The sequence below is a fragment of the Lepidochelys kempii genome, chromosome 7, assembly GCF_965140285.1.
Source record: "Lepidochelys kempii isolate rLepKem1 chromosome 7, rLepKem1.hap1, whole genome shotgun sequence".
Classification (NCBI taxonomy): domain Eukaryota; kingdom Metazoa; phylum Chordata; order Testudines; family Cheloniidae; genus Lepidochelys; species Lepidochelys kempii.
The window spans coordinates 68,578,952-68,595,647 of NC_136386.1; the positions used below are offsets into that span (position 1 = coordinate 68,578,952).

General features: G+C 40.1%; 1 protein-coding gene across 1 annotated transcript; it reads left to right on the forward strand.

Moving 5' to 3' along the window:
• Window positions 1-278: 278 nt before the first annotated feature.
• Window positions 279-16,350, forward strand: LOC140914724 (uncharacterized). The gene is made up of 7 exons (XM_078853792.1): window positions 279-477; window positions 2,467-2,583; window positions 3,656-3,763; window positions 4,180-4,296; window positions 5,765-5,881; window positions 7,599-7,682; window positions 14,784-16,350. The coding sequence occupies exons 1-7, from the start codon at window positions 279-281 to the stop codon at window positions 15,158-15,160; spliced, it is 1,119 nt and encodes a 372-aa protein (XP_078709918.1). The 3' UTR covers window positions 15,161-16,350.
• The last annotated feature ends 346 nt before the right edge of the window (window positions 16,351-16,696 follow it).

Consider the following 16,696-nt stretch of genomic DNA (forward strand, 5'->3'; position numbering starts at 1 on the left):
AATTTAGCTCATTCTGATTTTGCATGGTGAATAATTTAACAAAGGACAAACTTAAAGTTTTATTAAGATCTGTCCAGAATTTAATAAAGTGTTTTCCATGAGCACTGATGCTTTATGTAAAATAATGATGAACCAGGATAACTGAACTCGAATGGAGGCATTGAGCATTTCTTTGTTTAATCAGTTTGCACTACAAAATATAAACTGATTACATGGAGTCAAAATGTTCTTAGAGTAACTCTGTGATTTTTTTTTTCAACAGGGCAGACGCCTGAACAATGCTGCTGCTTCCAACACTGATCACTTTTGCCCTGGGAATATCCCTGCTGAACACATCCACTGCAACTCCAAGCCAGGTTCAAAAATGGGAGCCAAATGCATGTGCAGTAGTTGTATGTGGACCTGCTCAGAATGGATTACCAGGCAGAGATGGAAGAGATGGGAAGGAAGGCCCTAAAGGAGAAAAAGGAAGTCAAGGTATAGAAGTATTTACTTTCTAATGTTATGCTTACTATTCACATGTCTGTCTGGTATTTTTTTCCCAACTGTTTCTCATTAAAAAGATGCTTCCTACAAACCATTTAGCTCTGCAAAACTTGTACAAAAAGATGCAGCTAATCATATGGTATGTAAAACCTGAAGGTCCTTATGTTCCTACTGGTAATTACTGAAGGTTGGGATAGAGCTGACAGTATTGTCCATATTCAACATGAAATCTCTTATTGGATAGGACTGGATGCCTCTGGGGTAGATGAAGTGCTGTAGAACCTTTAATCTCTGGATCATCAATTTGATATCTGGCTTGGGTTGGTAGTGATTGAAAGTTGTTACTGCTAGATGTGGCTCAGAAACAGATTTTTAAAATGCAATTTTCCCCAGTTTTAAAAAAAATCAAAATATAAAAATAAATGTAGACTAGCTCTATGTTGGCTCAAAAAAAAAAATCCCTATGAAAATTGTCTAAATTTTCTTTCCCAAAAATATCCAGAAGTTTGAGGACGACAGAGGGTCAAACAAGGGGAAATATGCATGCTGAATGTAAATATTCAATTGGGGCTAGATTCACTTCAGTGAACCCTTGGACTTCAGTGGAACCACTCACATGGGTAAATACTCTTTGGAGTGAGAGAGTTCCCACAGTAAAATAAAGCAGAGAATTTGACTGTGGTATTTCTTTTCAGAGTAGCTTTATTTACCCTGCATATTTAAAATAACTTAGCTACTATAAAAACATTTTCCTTTCTACCTGCCCCTTACCTCAGAGCAAGTCTGTTTAGCAAGAGCTCCATCAAGATATGTTGTAGGGTATTACTCTGTAGTTTGCACAATTACTTAATTCCTAATATAAATCCCAGAATACACGCTAGAAAAAAAACCTGGCTTTACAGAACTAACAAAGGTTTCCCATATAGAGGTTTACATTGAAGGATTACTTTCTCATTCAATAATATTGCATTTGGTTACAAATTATAAAAAGGGAGTTAATTAATTTACAATAGGTACCTAAAAGAACCTGTCATATTATTCATTGTGAATAATGTATATGAACAATTTAGTCTTTATTCCTTTTTGTACGTTGTCTACAAACAGTTCGTCATTTTTGTACATTAGCTCATTCTTTGCAATTGCTCGCTGAACAGTTTTGTGAAATTTTATTTGCAGACTCATCTTTGAGTATTTGGTATTATTTTGCATGGCTTGTTTATTCCTGCAAGTCCCCTGGTTTTCTTTTCCAAACAGAAATCACCCTTACTCCCCTCTTTTTGTCCACAAATTATTCTTGAACATTCTGAATTGTTTACTGAATCTACTGTGTGAATAATGAAAAGAGCTGTCCAAAGTAGTCCAAGGAGCCTTTCCATTGTGAATGCTCTTGCACATATATATTCATGGTGGTATTTGGAATGGTTTTGCTCTCCTCTTCCATTTTTGTGAATAAAAACACAAATTTCATGAATACATAAATAAAAGTGAGCACAGATTGGTGTGTGTTATGTTCAAGAATATTAAACCAATAATTCCTCATTATATTTGCTCAGGTCTACACCACTGATTAATTAAACACACAGAATATTCTCTTCCTTGATTCACACAATATTGATTTCTGTTACATATCTTCACTCTTGCCTCAGGAGCAGCCTTTTCAACATGTGTCTTCCATTTGCTATCACAATTATTTTAATCCAAAATAAATCATTAAACCATCTTGATATGTTGGAAGAGGTGGACAGTTAATGAACTGATACTAATATTGCAATCCAATCACGACCATAGCAACTCACTAGACTTTATATTTTATTATTAGATTACAAGGAGCAGGTTCTTACCTGATTTACACCCTGATGAATTGCAAGCAGAATTTGGCCCTAATTTAACAAACCTTATCCTATTCATCTGCAAATCTCTTGCAGCTCACTCACTTTTTTCTTTTTTAAATCTATTATTTTTCTTTTGACCCAATGCTAGGATTACAAGGATTAAAGGGGTCACAAGGTCCCCCAGGAAAGATGGGCCCTGCTGGATTAGTAGGAGGGAAAGGCTCACCAGGAGAAAAAGGCACAAAAGGGGATATTGGAGATAGAGGTAAGAGCTATGATTATTTTGATTGGGGAGGTTAATGTGATCACTAGCTACTAATCATCTGGAAAAAGCTTAAAAGAACTGGAATTAAGCAGAGCTAAAAGTAAGCATGTTTACTCCAACTAAATTAATCTTAACAGTGGACCTTCAAGTACCTATGATACATGATCTAAGGGTTTATAACTACTGTTATTGGGATAAAAACTGAACAAAAGTAAATTTAGGTTAAATATGCAAATATATGTATGTATACAGTATTGGAACAATCATATACAGCCCCAGGGGACAGAGAAAATCTCCTGATAGTAGAGATGAGCCTACACCATCAAGTGTGGATGTAAGGCTTAGTTTGGGCCTAATAGCAAAACTGTGTAAAGACCAGTGGCTTAGCTTCACAGGAGTTTGAACAAAGCATTTATCTAGCCTTGATCCTTGTACCTTTTCATCCAAAAATATTTTACTTTGAATTTCAACCAGTTTTGTAACAAAACTGCAAATTTCACATGATTTTCAAACAAAACTATAAATGAGGCTAGGGCATGTTCATTTGGTACTAATCTAGGTACATGTGAAATTTATTGAACTTTTCAGTGAACCTGGTCTTAGTTTTGCGTTCATCTTCATAGAGACTATCAAATGAGTTTCATATTGTTTAACTGCAAACACTTCATATGTGTCCTACCAAACAGGGCTTTCCTATTTTTAGTTTATAACATTTTTAAAAATGAATAAAAATTACTTTGCATACTCAGAATTCAGATGAACAGAACTCTTTAAAACAGATTTTAACTTTGTCAGAATTCTCTAATTTCAAACAGAACTCCCTTTCCCTTTGGATTTTGCACCAAAAAGAGTAATCTAATTTTCATTATTGAATTGACTGCTGATTGTATGTTATCACATTCCAGGTTAGCAACTCGCAACCTATTCAGCTCAATTTGTTGCCCACACACAAAGTTGCAACCAGTCAGGCATTATTTTAAAAAAAGGATCTTTCCAAGAAGGGACAGTAGTTTTATAGGGTTATAATGTAAACAAACATGTCATGTATTTCCTTTTCACCCTGTTTCATCAGGATTGCAAGGAGTGCCAGGTTTGAAGGGTAACCCAGGCAATGCGGGCCCTTCTGGGCCAAAGGGGGATAGGGGTTCACCAGGTGAAAAAGGAGTAAAAGGGGAGAGAGGTAAGTGGTGTCATTAGACTGTACTGCACACTTCAGTGATTGTTTCCAATCGAATAGTGCTGAATTTGAAAATAGATCATTGTGGGTTGGACGTGTGCAATTTTCGTTAATGTTCTCTAATTTCTATATGGTATGGGAATTATACAATTGAATCATCTGGCTTTGATGGGATAGTTTGATGACTGTGCACCAAAAAATAGTTGGAATTTTCCCTGATATTTATAACCTATTACATGATGGTGCTAGATTTCAAAATCCACACACTCCTTAAGTCTCCCTGTGCATTCACTCAGAGTCTATCATCAAGTAACTGGCAAAGCCCAGAATTATTCCCACTGGGAGACTCGCTGTAATAAAAAACACCTGATAATAAAATTGCTGGTTTTGTACTTCTCATTCCCTTCATCACTCCCTAGGCCTGCCAGGAACTACAGGTTCGAAGGGGCAGCCAGGAATCGCAGGCTTCCCTGGGCCAAAAGGGGACAAAGGTTCAGTCGGTGAAAAGGGAGCAAAAGGAGACAAAGGAGACAGAGGTAAGTGATGTAGACAGGCTTGAATTCTGCATTGCAAAGACTGCTTCCAATTTAACAATTTCTCGGCTGCTGCAAATTGCCACAGCTCTGTTGCCTCCATTTGCACCAGCCGAGAACTTGTCCCATAGACTTAGGAGATAGTGAAGGACACAAGTTGAAAGGGTTCAAGATTCCATTTAGTTAAATACAAAGCCAAAGGCTGTACACTTATCTGAAGCATAACCAAATCTTCTTTGCCCTAGAAATCAGGAATCAGCTCTTGGGGAAAAAAGCCTCTCTAATGAAATTCATGGGAATTCTTAGTTCTAACCGATTGAAAACTACTGAGTGAATAGCTTGCTTTTTTTTCCCAAAATTTCAGTGTTTCTATGTTTAACCAGTGCCAGTTAGAGCTTATCTACACATGAAATTTGGCCGGCATAATAATAGTGGAATAAATATATAGCACTGTTGCTATGTTGATCAATTTCCCTGTGTACACAAGCTCTTAAGGGAGTTAGGAGTACAAAAATAAGCATTCCCGGAAAGTTAAACTAACTTTCCTGACAGCAAACAAGTCCTTAATTTGAGTTCAAATAAGGACATATCTTATCTAAACTAGTTTCACCACCCCACAGTACATGAATTGCTAAATCTTAACAGAACCTCTGTTCGTATTTACCTGCAATCTCTACATGATGTCAGAATTATTTAAGTCTAAATAAAATTGCCTTATCTTTGATAAGAGAGTCTAATATTCCTAATTAATCTGATATTCATCATTTAAACTTAATGGGTATTAGATGGTGGAGTTACATCTACCATTATTAGATGCACTCTTCACGTTTTACTATGCAATTGTTGCTCAGGCAGAGTATCATCAAGCAAATGGCAAAGTGCATATATGTCATTACTGTAATTATAATTCTTAATAGTGATATAGTGCTTTGCATTTTCAAAACGCTTTACAAATATTAATCAGTTCTGAAGGCATGTCACCCTCTGGGGTGATTATCCATATTTTACAAATGAAGAAATTGGGGCACGACTGGTGGAAGTTGTAATTTGTCCAAGATTAGCAGCAAGTTTCCATTAGAGCTTCTATTAGAACTCAGGGATCCCTGAATCTCAGCCCCGTGTTCAGATAAATAAAAATATGTGAGGGCATTGGTTATCCATCTATTACAGCGGTGGACTGTGTGTCAGGACACCTGGGTTCTATACCTAGCCCTGCTACTGTTTCACTAAGTGGCTTTGGCCAATATGGTTGACATCTCTGGGTCTCAGTTACTTCATTTGCAAAATGGGTATACTACTGCTTAGTTCAAAGATGGCATCAAGGCTAAATTGATGGATTATTGGTAAAATATTATGAGATTTTTAGAGGAAAGACGGTGTGTAAATGCCCACTATTTTATAGATGAAATTAGAAAACTACCTGCAGATTAACTTGTTCTTTTTGTATCCGTTTCACTTGTTCTAACAATAGGGCTACAAGGAAGCTCAGGTTTACAGGGCCCCAAAGGGCAAATTGGTTCTTCTGGGCTAAAAGGTGATAAAGGTTCAGTAGGTGAAAAAGGAACAAGGGGAGACAGTGGACTATCAGGTAAGTAGAGCAATGGGTTTGTTTGTTTGCTGGGGAAGGGATTTAAGGGTTTTCTCGGTTGCTGTGTGCTAATGAATTTTGGACCACTTTCTGTCCCACATCCACAAGAAGGCTCAAGTAAGCTCCATCTGGGGAAAAAATAAGTATATTCAATTTACATGTGCATAATTTACATTATGTAAAATTGGTTCACCTGCAAAATGAAAGACATTTCCTAAATATAAAGATCAAAATATGACTATGAAATATAAGATTAATCAGTAGTATTTTATAAATTATATATCAGTCATTTGTTTCATAGATAGAATCCTGGTCCTACTGAAGCCAATGACAAAACTCCTATTTACATAATGGAGCCAAATTTCAAATCATAAAAATATATCTCTTTCCACATCACAGAGTAGTAAACCCATTCTAGTGATTACAAAATCTTCCTATGTATGATGAATTTATATTTTCAAAAATAATTTTAAAAATAACTGCTTCCTTTCTCACCCTTTTCTGCCTCAGAAAAAATACCTCAAAATTTTCATGAGGAATCCAGTATATTTGTGGATATAGCTCGCTGTAGAATATTTTAATCTTTAGATTGAAGAGGGAGGGTCAAGGAGCTTCTTACTTTAGAACAAATGATAAAACACTTCATTAGAGCTTAACTATCCATTATATTCTACATCTCTAACACAGACATTAACCCCAGGGTGGGTGTTGGATATCGCTTTTGGTAGCTTGCGAAAATGAGATTATACTGAGAGTAATGAGAGAATCAAAATATCACACTATCCCAGGATGCAGACTGTCTTTTACAGAGTGTTTGCACGTGTGTATGTAAATTATCTAGATAAATAGATTGAGATCTAGATAATACTTCGTATGTAGATAAAGTAAAACCAGCATGTCCACGTTTGTAACAATTTGTGAACCAGTCCCTAGGGTACTATTTAGAAGTGCCCTTCCCCCCACATCCGCCCTTCTACAACTTCAAAACACCGTCCTCCAACTCCACCTAATTGTTTACAGAATGCAAAATGACACATCTCAGTGATATAGTAGCAGTGGGGAAAGCATTTTTAGCATTATGTAGACCAGGAAGACCAGTCTGGGCACTCAGGGCATGTCTACACTAACCGGTAGATTGGCAGTGCTGCAAGAGTCGATACAGTGAGTGTCGATTTAACAGGTCTGGTGAAGACACGCTAAATCGATGGGAGAGCACTCCCATTGATTTGTGTACTTCACTTCCCTGAGAAGCTTAAGGGAAGTCGACGTCGACACAATGCAGTGTAGCCACCGCGGTAAGTGGATCTAACTACGTTGCCTTCAGTTACGTTATTGACATAACTGAAGTTGTGTAAGTTAGATCAATTTACTATGGCAGTGTAGACCAGCCCTCAGAAAGTGATGTATCTACAGACTTAGGTCCCCAAGCACTGTATGTGTGGATAGTATAATGATGTTTAGTCCTGTCCTTAAACAGAGGGAGTAAGTAGAACTGATGCAATCTTTCCTTCCAGTTATGGATAAACACATCCACACATCCTGTGTAATTCTTATCACATAAAAAAGCTAGGCAATCCAGGTTTAGATCTATAACGTGAACATATAGAGGTGTAGATCATAACTAAGTCATCTAGAGTAGAAACTACAGGTCTGCTGTTATTTGTCTATATTGCTTATTAGTTGTAACATTAAGATTAATGCAACTTTCTGTATTCAGAAATCAATCTCCTTAAAAGACAAGTAAGTACTTTGGAAGGGCAGCTGAGAGCTCTGCAAAGCAGCTTCTCCAAGTACAAAAAAGGTAAGATGATGCTGTAGTTGGATGGTGCCTTTCAACACAATTTTAGCTCTGATCCCTTTTAAGTCTTCTGATTTGTAGTCTGATGCATTTAAACAATGCCTCAGACTTATGTGATGCTTTATAAAATATAGAGCAGAGCACTTTCTCTGCCCCAAAGACAATACAAAGGCCCAATCCAATGAGGGATGAATTCTCTGGAGTGATCCCAAGTACCCTCTGATCTCACTGAATCCAGTTACAGGCACGGAGCATCTCTCAGTAAGCACTGGTCTCCTCACAAGATCAGGAAAAGGACTGTTCTTCTCATAAAAGTTGTGCCACTTCAATTAAACTGGTGAAAACTCCTGTGTGAACACTCTCTCAAATTGATTATACAATGGATTATATCAATTTAAGCTTAAATCATCAAGGAATCAAATAGAGCTGACTAAGCCAGCTTTAAATCAAATGAATGTCTACACAGGGCTTTTAAACTAAACTGGTTTAAAAGTACACCTTTAGTTAAACTGGTAGATCTTTGTATTTAGGCCAGGCCTAATACCAAGGTAATTAATAGAGTTGCTCAGAAATATCCCAGTGAAACCTTCTTTTATTGGAGTTTGCTCATTCATTGAAATCAAAAATTTTTAGTTTTCAATGAAGTTCTGATAGAACCAAACCTGCCTAGTTTCCTGCCAGCTCACCCACCTGACTCCTCAGCAAACCCGCTGGTGGAGTCACAGGGAGTTGAGAGCTTAGAAGCCCTTGGAGTCCTGACTGCCAAGCTCATGGCTCCTCGCCAGCCTGGATTCCCATGGTGGGCTGCCCTGGAACTGCAGAGCGTAGGGCCTCCAGCGTCCAGAGCTCCAGGGCAGCCCGCTAGGCTGAGTACCTCCTGATCCTGGACTCCATTCCCCTTTGGGGAGAATTTGGAAATTTTGAGGTTTTGTTCTGAATCAGAGTGAAACCAAAATTTGAAATAATGAAATCCTCTGGGAAACCTTTCTCTGTCCAGCTCTAGTAATTAACTCCAAAAACTAGAATCCTCTGCAAATCATGTGTTTGCTAATTGTATCCACCAGTGTGTGTTTGGCTAGCCTCAGACCATTTAAACCAGCAGTTTTTCTTTGAGTCCTACGTGTAGTCCACACCTCAGATGTGCATCATGTGCCTGAGACCTGAAAATCTTGTCAGTAATGTCTGCTGAGCTGTGTCTGTGCTCTGGAGCTCCTTATGCTCCATACCAAGACAAAAAGGGGCAATTCAGACTGACCCGCCTCTCCAGTTCCTTCTTCCCACTGCATGGCCAGAGTGGAGTTCTCTGTGTCTGATGATATCTTTGCACAGTCTGTAAATATAATTGTATAGAGTTGTTAGTCTGTCATTTTTAGTAGTCTCTTTATAGTTAGTGTAAATTAGTTTTCCCTGCCTTGGGGACCCTTCCTCTTTCTCCCCTGTCAGAGAAGGGCTATGCCTAGAGTTCTGGAGTTTAACAAGTGTCTATCCTGCACGCTCTCTTTCTTGGTCAGTGATGAGCCCCAGTGCAGCCTTGACTCATAGATAGGGCCCTACCAAATTCACGGTCCATTTTAGTCAATTTTATGTCATAGCATTTAAAAAATCATAAATTTCATGATTTCAGGTATTTAAATCTGAAATGTCAAGGTGTTGTACTTGTAGGGATCCTGACCCAAAAAGGAGTTGTGGGGGGGTCGCAAGGTTATTGGCGGGGGGGGGGGTGGTACTGCTGCCCTTACTTCTGCGCTGCTGCAGGCAGCGGCGCTGCCATCAGAGCTGGGCAGCTGGAGAGTGGTGGCTGCTGGCTGAGAGCCCATCTCCGAGAGCTGCTGCCGGCAGCAGCACAGAAGTAAGGATGGCATGGTATGGTATTGGCACCCTGCTGCACTGCTGCCTGCAGAGCTGGGCCCCCAGTCAGCAGCTGCCACTCTCCGGCCACCCAGCTCTGAAGGCAGCAGCGCAGAAATAAGGATGGCATGGCATGGTATTGCCACCCTTACTTCTGCGCTGCTGCTGGCGGGGCGCTGCCTTCAGAGCTGGGCACCTGGCCACCAGCCGCTGCTCTCTAGCCACCCAGCTCTGAAGGCAGCATCAAAGTAAGGGTGGCAATGCTACAACCCCCCTAAATTAGCGTCACCCCCTGCAACTCCCTTTTGGGTCAGGCCCACCAATTTGAGAAACACTGGTCTCCCCTGTGAAATCTGTATAGTACATGGTAAAAGCACACAAACCACCAGATTTCATGGGAGGAAACTAGATTTCACGGTCTGTGCTGCATTTTTCATAACAGTGAATTTGGTAGGACCCTACTCATAGATTTTAAGGCCAGAAGGGATCATCAGGATCATCTAGTCTGACCTCCTGCACATTGCAGGCCCACAGAAACTCACCCACTCCTGAAATAGACCCGTAACATCTGGCTGCATTACTGAAGTCCTCAACCCATGATATAAAGACTTCAAGTTACAGAGAATCTGCCACTTAAACCTGTAAGTGACCCATGCCCCATGCTTCAGAGAAAGGGGGAAAAACCCCAAGGTCTCTGCCAATGTGATCTGGGGAAAAATTCCTTTCTAACCCCAAATATGGTGATCAGTTAGACCCTGAGCATGTGAGCAAGACCCACCTGGGAAAGAATTCTCTGTAGTGACTCAGAACCCTCCCCTTCTAGTGTCCCATCACCAGCCATTGGAGATATTTTCTGCCAGCAGTCACAGGTCAGCTACATGCCATTAAAGGCAGTCTCAGCATACCATCCCCTCCATAAACTTATCAAGCTCAGTTTTGAATCAGTTAGGGTTTTTTTGGCCCCACTGCTCCCCTTGGAAGGCTGTTCCAGAACTTCACTTCTCTGATGCTTAGAAACCTTTGTCTAATTTCAAGCCTTACCTTGTTGATGGCCAGTTTATATACATTTGTTCTTGTGTCCACATTGGCACTTAACTTAAATATCTCCTCTTATTTCCTGGTATTTATCCCTCTGATGTATTTATAGAGTGCCATCACATTTCCCCTCAGCCATTGTTTGGTTTGGCTGAACAAGCCAAGCTCTTTGATTCTTCTCTCCACTCATCTGATCATCCGACTAATCCATCTTTGCACCTTTTCCAGTTTGAATTAATTTTTCTTAACTATGGGAAACCAGAACTGCACACAGTATTCCAGATGAGGTCTCACCAGTGCCTTATATAAGGGTAGTAACGCTTGCCTGTCCCTACTGGAAATACCTTGCCTGATGCATCCTAGAACTGCTTTAGCCTTTTTCAAGGCTGCATCACATTGGCGGCTCAGACTCATCTCCACCAAGCACAGTATCTGCAGCTCCTTCCCTCCCTGAACCTGAGACAGATGAGAGTTTTGACTTAGGAAGTCCCTCATGGAGAAAGCCATGAGACCCTAATCAGAACCAGGCAGACTCCCCCCACCCCCATATGTTGGCCTCAGTCGACGAGCAGTTCCTCTCTAATCATGAGCTCCAGAATGGAGGCCAAAACTGTTAAGTCCAAAGACCCATTATCTAGGGCTTTTCATGAGAATAAGGGGCACTCTCACCAACACTGGACCAGATCCCCTTCCAGATCTGGTCCCATAGGAAGGAATCTCTCCCTGACTCCTTCTAAATTAGGTGAGTCCTTGTACTCAGGTCCTAAAGACTTAGGGTCCATCTAAACCTGCTGACTACAAGGGTAAGACACGCATAAGCGAGGATTTGTCTGTACCAACTTGAGCTCTGACTAATAAGCTGCAAGATCAGCACCTGCTGGCATCCAGCTGGCCCAGGCAATTCTGGTTTCTGGACCTCCAGCAAATGTCAGTCCATCCTTTCATTAGCATTCAGCCCTTCCCAGATCTGCTAACTCAGGAGAATGGTGGGATCAGACATCCCAGCTTGTCCTCTCTTCACCTCATGGCCTGGTATTTGTATGGGTGCTGGACCTAGAAAATTATTCTTCGGAGACTTTTCAAATGGTTCTTAATCACAATTGAAAAGACTCCATCAGAAATGTTCTCTAGCTAAATTGAGGCATTTCTCTACCTTGGCACAACAAAACTAGTGGTGGCCAGAGACAGTAGATATTTCTGCATTTTTAACTACCTCCTCACTCTCAAGACATCAGGCCTTTTCCATTAGCTATCTGCAAGCCCACCTAGCATCAGTCAATATCTTCCACCCTTGAGGAGAGAGCTACTCTGTTCTCTGCCATGTACATTGGCCAGAATGGACAGTCTCTATGCAAAAGAATAAAGGGACACAAATCAGACGTCAAGAATTATAACATTCAAAAACCAGTCGGAGAGCACTTCAACCTCTCTGGACACTCAATAACAGACATAAAAGTGGCAATTCTTCAACAAAAAAACTTCAAAAACAGACTCCAAAGAGAAACTGCAGAACTGGGGTTAATTTGCAAACTGGACACCATCAAATTAGGCCTGAATAAAGACTGGGAGTGGATAAGTCACTACAAGAACTAAAAAAAACTAATCTCCCCATGCTAATTTGCCCCTACTGTTGCTCATACCTTCTTGTTCACTGTTTGAAATAAGTCACCCTGATTACCACTACAAAAGTGATTTTTCATCCTGTTGATAATAGCCCACTTTAATTGATTTGTCTCGACCGTCCACTGGGTAAGGCAACTCCCATTTTTTCATGTACTGCTATATATATCTTCCTACTGTATTTTCCACTCCATGTATCTGATGAAGTGGTTTTAGCCCACGAAAGCTTATACACAAATAAATGTGTTAGTCTATAAGGTGCCACAAGTCCTCCTTGTTGTTTTTTTAGATTCCTGAAGAGTCTCACTAGGACCCTCCGAGGTAGTGAATCTGACACCACTGTGGGGCCTCAATCTTGTACCCTTGGTACTTACCAGGCCACCCTTTGAACCACTGACCAAATGATCAGTGTGTTTCACTACCTGCCCTCTTTCCTGTCTCCTTTGGATCATGATTGGATTCTCAGTAGAGGAGAAAGTGGGGAAGCAATCAGTACACACCTCCCCTTAAATCCTTGCTACTGAATACAAGGAACTCCAGGGCACAACAGTACCAATGGACACGTCTTGCAGGATTTTTCTGGTCTCAGAGTCATGGTGCACATGTGGAATACAGATAGGGACCACACCTCTTGAAGAACCTCCCGTTACAGGTAGATAATCTCCATTTCTGAAACAGAAGTCCATGCAGCAGCTCCTGCTGGTTTGTAGAGAGTTGACTCATCACATGGTGCTGGCTCCTCCTTTTTATTTCCAGCTGCTAAACCACATTCAGAACAGCAAAATAGACATAAAACACTTGCCTAATGTTAACAATTGCTGTAGCTGGTGCAAGGATTTTATGCTGTCACATAGGAGTGGAGGAGGCCCATGTTACTAATAATGGCAGGGAGGCAGTGTGAGCTATTACAAATGGGAGAATCGGCGTCCACAAGATAACTTCTGTACTAACATCTGGCCCACCCAGCAAAAAATATTTGAGAAACTTAGCAGAAATAAAGAGAAAAACTGTCCTCTGGGCTTGCAAGGGTGTGGGGAGATTATTAAAAGAGCTGTGTGATAACATTTGTCTGGAAAATTAAATCGATGTATTGTGGCCTTATGCCAGGTGTGTGTGTGTGTGCACGCACAAGTTTAAAAAGGGAGGAGTCATAGAGGGACTACTTCTTCACCATGCATTTTCAGTCCTTTCACCAATGAATGCAAAGCTTGTGGGTTGTCATGGTGGAAGCAGGAGTTTAGCATGACGTGTTACTGTGCTGAAGTGATATTAATTTGTGATAATGCCATTTTAACAGCAAGAGCAATCAAGATGTTACATTTAATAATGAAAGCTGAATGTCGGAACACTGTCCAAGACAAATTGTAGCAATCTGATGTTCTGATATGTGCCTTAGGCTTGATTTACACTGATGCCTAAGACTGTGCATCATCAAGTGCATACAAACCCGCACAGAGCACCACTGGCCCAGATGAATGTCTATGTACTTTCAGCTCTGCAGAGAAGATGCTATATTACAGGCTGTAAAAGTTTTCAATGCTTTCTTCCTGTCTTCTGAAGAGCTACTGAGACAGCAGTGTGCTCCATGATTTGTATGCAGTGGCTGCTAAGTACTGCACTTATCATGCTGACTTACATTTTTGTATGGTCTTTTATTGTAGTATGCTCTCCTAGTTAGATGTGACAAGTTAAAAATATAGCCAGAGTATTTAACAGATGCTTTTCACATGTCTTGTAATGAATACATCCCAGGATAGTGTTGGGGAAACCTCCAAAGGTTCAGAGTTCAGTTTTGATAAACACCTAAAACCTGAATGTGTAGCCAAACATCTCAAGTCTGCAAAAGCTGGATTGGAAATCTCACCATAGCAGGCTTCAAGCAATTCCAGTGCTGGCAAACCAGGTCAAATTTTGGTCCTATCTGGAAATACTGTGAGAATAATTTTTCATTGTCACATTTTAGTATTTCCAATGGTAGTTCTGCCAGAAATCCTGAAGGAATAGCCTTTATCACCATATTGTGGCAAGGTTCCAGTTCTGATAGAAACTTGAAGATTTAAAAGGAAACATAAAGGCATCAGGGTGAGATGCTGAAATATCTAGACGTTAATGGGATATTAAGGGGGGTGAATGTCAGGAAGAGATGGGTGGAGGTCTTCTAGTTATACTAGAAGCGAGCTGAGCTGGAAAAACAGATGGGGATTTGCAGCAAGCCCTAAATATCAGAACAGATAGAAGCTAATTCAGACCAAGAGGTGAGGAGTGAATTCCAAAATCTTCGGCCTCTCACAGAAAATGCCTCTCTTTGAATATTTCAGTGGTTCTAGGATCAGACCCTTAGGAATAGAATTTGTGGGCTTGGGGTTGGGATGAAAGGGGGTTTAGTTTGTAATTTAGCATGTAGCAATAATGATCACTAGTGATGGTAGTGATTTAGTGATGGACTCCATGATTCAGATCCTCAACTAGTGTAAGTGATATAACTCCATTGAAATCAATGGACTTTAACTGATTTCTGCCACCTGGCCCCATAAATCTGTTGACTTCACAAAATCATACTTAGCTAGTGGTCTAATGTGGAGATATCTCTTTGTTTTCTAGTTATAATGTTCCCGAATGGTAGAATTGTTGGTGAAAAGATATTCATGACCAGTGGCTATGAAGGCAACTTTGACAGTCTGAAACAAAGATGTTCCCAAGCTGGAGGCCAGCTTGCTTCTCCTCAGAATGCTGCCGAGAATGCTGCCATCCAGCAGATAGTTGTTTTGTACAACAAATTAGTGTTTCTTGGGATAAATGATATTCAGACAGAGGGCCGTTTCAAGTATCTAAATGGAGAAAACATTGTGTATTCCAACTGGCAAACAAGGGAACCAAATAACGACAAAGGCATTGAGGACTGTGTAGAAGTCTATTCAAGCGGAAAGTGGAATGACAAATCCTGTGGAGAGAAACGGCTAATTGTGTGTGAATTTTAAACCACCTGTCTCATTGCCTTTGCTTCACTTGATGGAAGTGACACATTCTGTAGTGTGTTAGTATCAAATATCTATCATTTTTAATGGGGCTTTGCAGGTATATAGGATTTCAAAATTTAAAACAAAATCATCAGATTCTGCTTTTTGTGCTAAACAATGTTAGTTCAAGTAGAAAGCAGTTTTCCTTCATGTACGGAGTCTGATAAAATCCAAATGAGCAGATGCAACCCCATGCAGAAGGATACATTGATGGATTAGTCTCCTAGGAAATACAAAACAGACTTGACATTGTTCTGATTGGCCACAAGAGGTCACCTGTATGCCTAACGAACATGCTTGGCAGTGCATTCTCTTGCTTGCTTAACATTTATAATTTATTTTTCTATTACTGTACTCCAGAGACATCCCATACTAGATCGGAGTTCGATTGTGCAAGGAGCTGTACAAACACTAGGAAGACATAGCCCCATAGAGCTTATATTTGACTTTAAGAAGTATTCTGTGCTTTTCTACTTGGAATTATTTAAGGACATATATCTGTGTTAAAACCTGGATCTGTTTGTTGAAATGCCTAGTGACCTGGAAGAATATAAGCTACCGCATTTTTGTACTGTTGTTCGTTGCTTGATTTTTTGTCAGTGAAATATTGTATGCACTGTACTTTCAGGTGTGAAGAGTTTACATGGAATTAGATGACAGACTGCATGAATTTCCCCAAATAGTCTCAGATCACAAAGAACTTCAGTAAAATCAGTTTAATTAGAAACAAAGAAAGTCTTCTCAAAACAAAATGAATGATATGAAAGGAGGAAGGTGCTTAAATGACCCCATTACTGTAGTATTTGAGCTCCAATAACCTCTGTCCTGTCTGAGAGACTCCCTTTGATATCTTCATAAGACTCTTCCTTTTCCCAGGACAGACAGACTGGATTGCCTTCTGCTGTCCCAACACCCAACTGTACATCAAATTCTGCTTTTACACATTTGAAGAGGACTTCAATCTCAAATTTATGTGGCAATGCAAAAAGCTGCATGTAGAATTCAGCTGACTTAATAGGTATAAATAGCTCATGACTTCTCAGGCCAAATAGAACTCCATGAATGTCTTTTCTGGCTAATGTGGTTAGTCTGAAGTCAAAGTCAGTATCTCACTGCATCCTACACGTAGAGATAATATCTATGTTTCTCAATAGTTCCCTCTATATAAAATAGAAATTATTGACAGATGAAGCTGCATTTGTCACAGTTCTACTTAGTAGAAAGAATCTTTTTTAAAAATCTAAAAATATCTAATTAAAAGAAAGAGATTAAAAGTTGTATAGAGCATAAACTCTATCCTGAGCTTTTAGGCTAAGCATGTACCTGTGCCACATCAATAACTTGTCATATAGGGAGCTGAATATGATTACTTAGAGTACACTGTCCAAGATGTGTCCTTCCACCTTTACTGGAATTTCTGAGGCAGTTCCTACCAGGTCTTTAGGCAGCTCCTTTTCTGGGGTAGTCCACTGCTTCAGATAGATTAACCTTGCAACC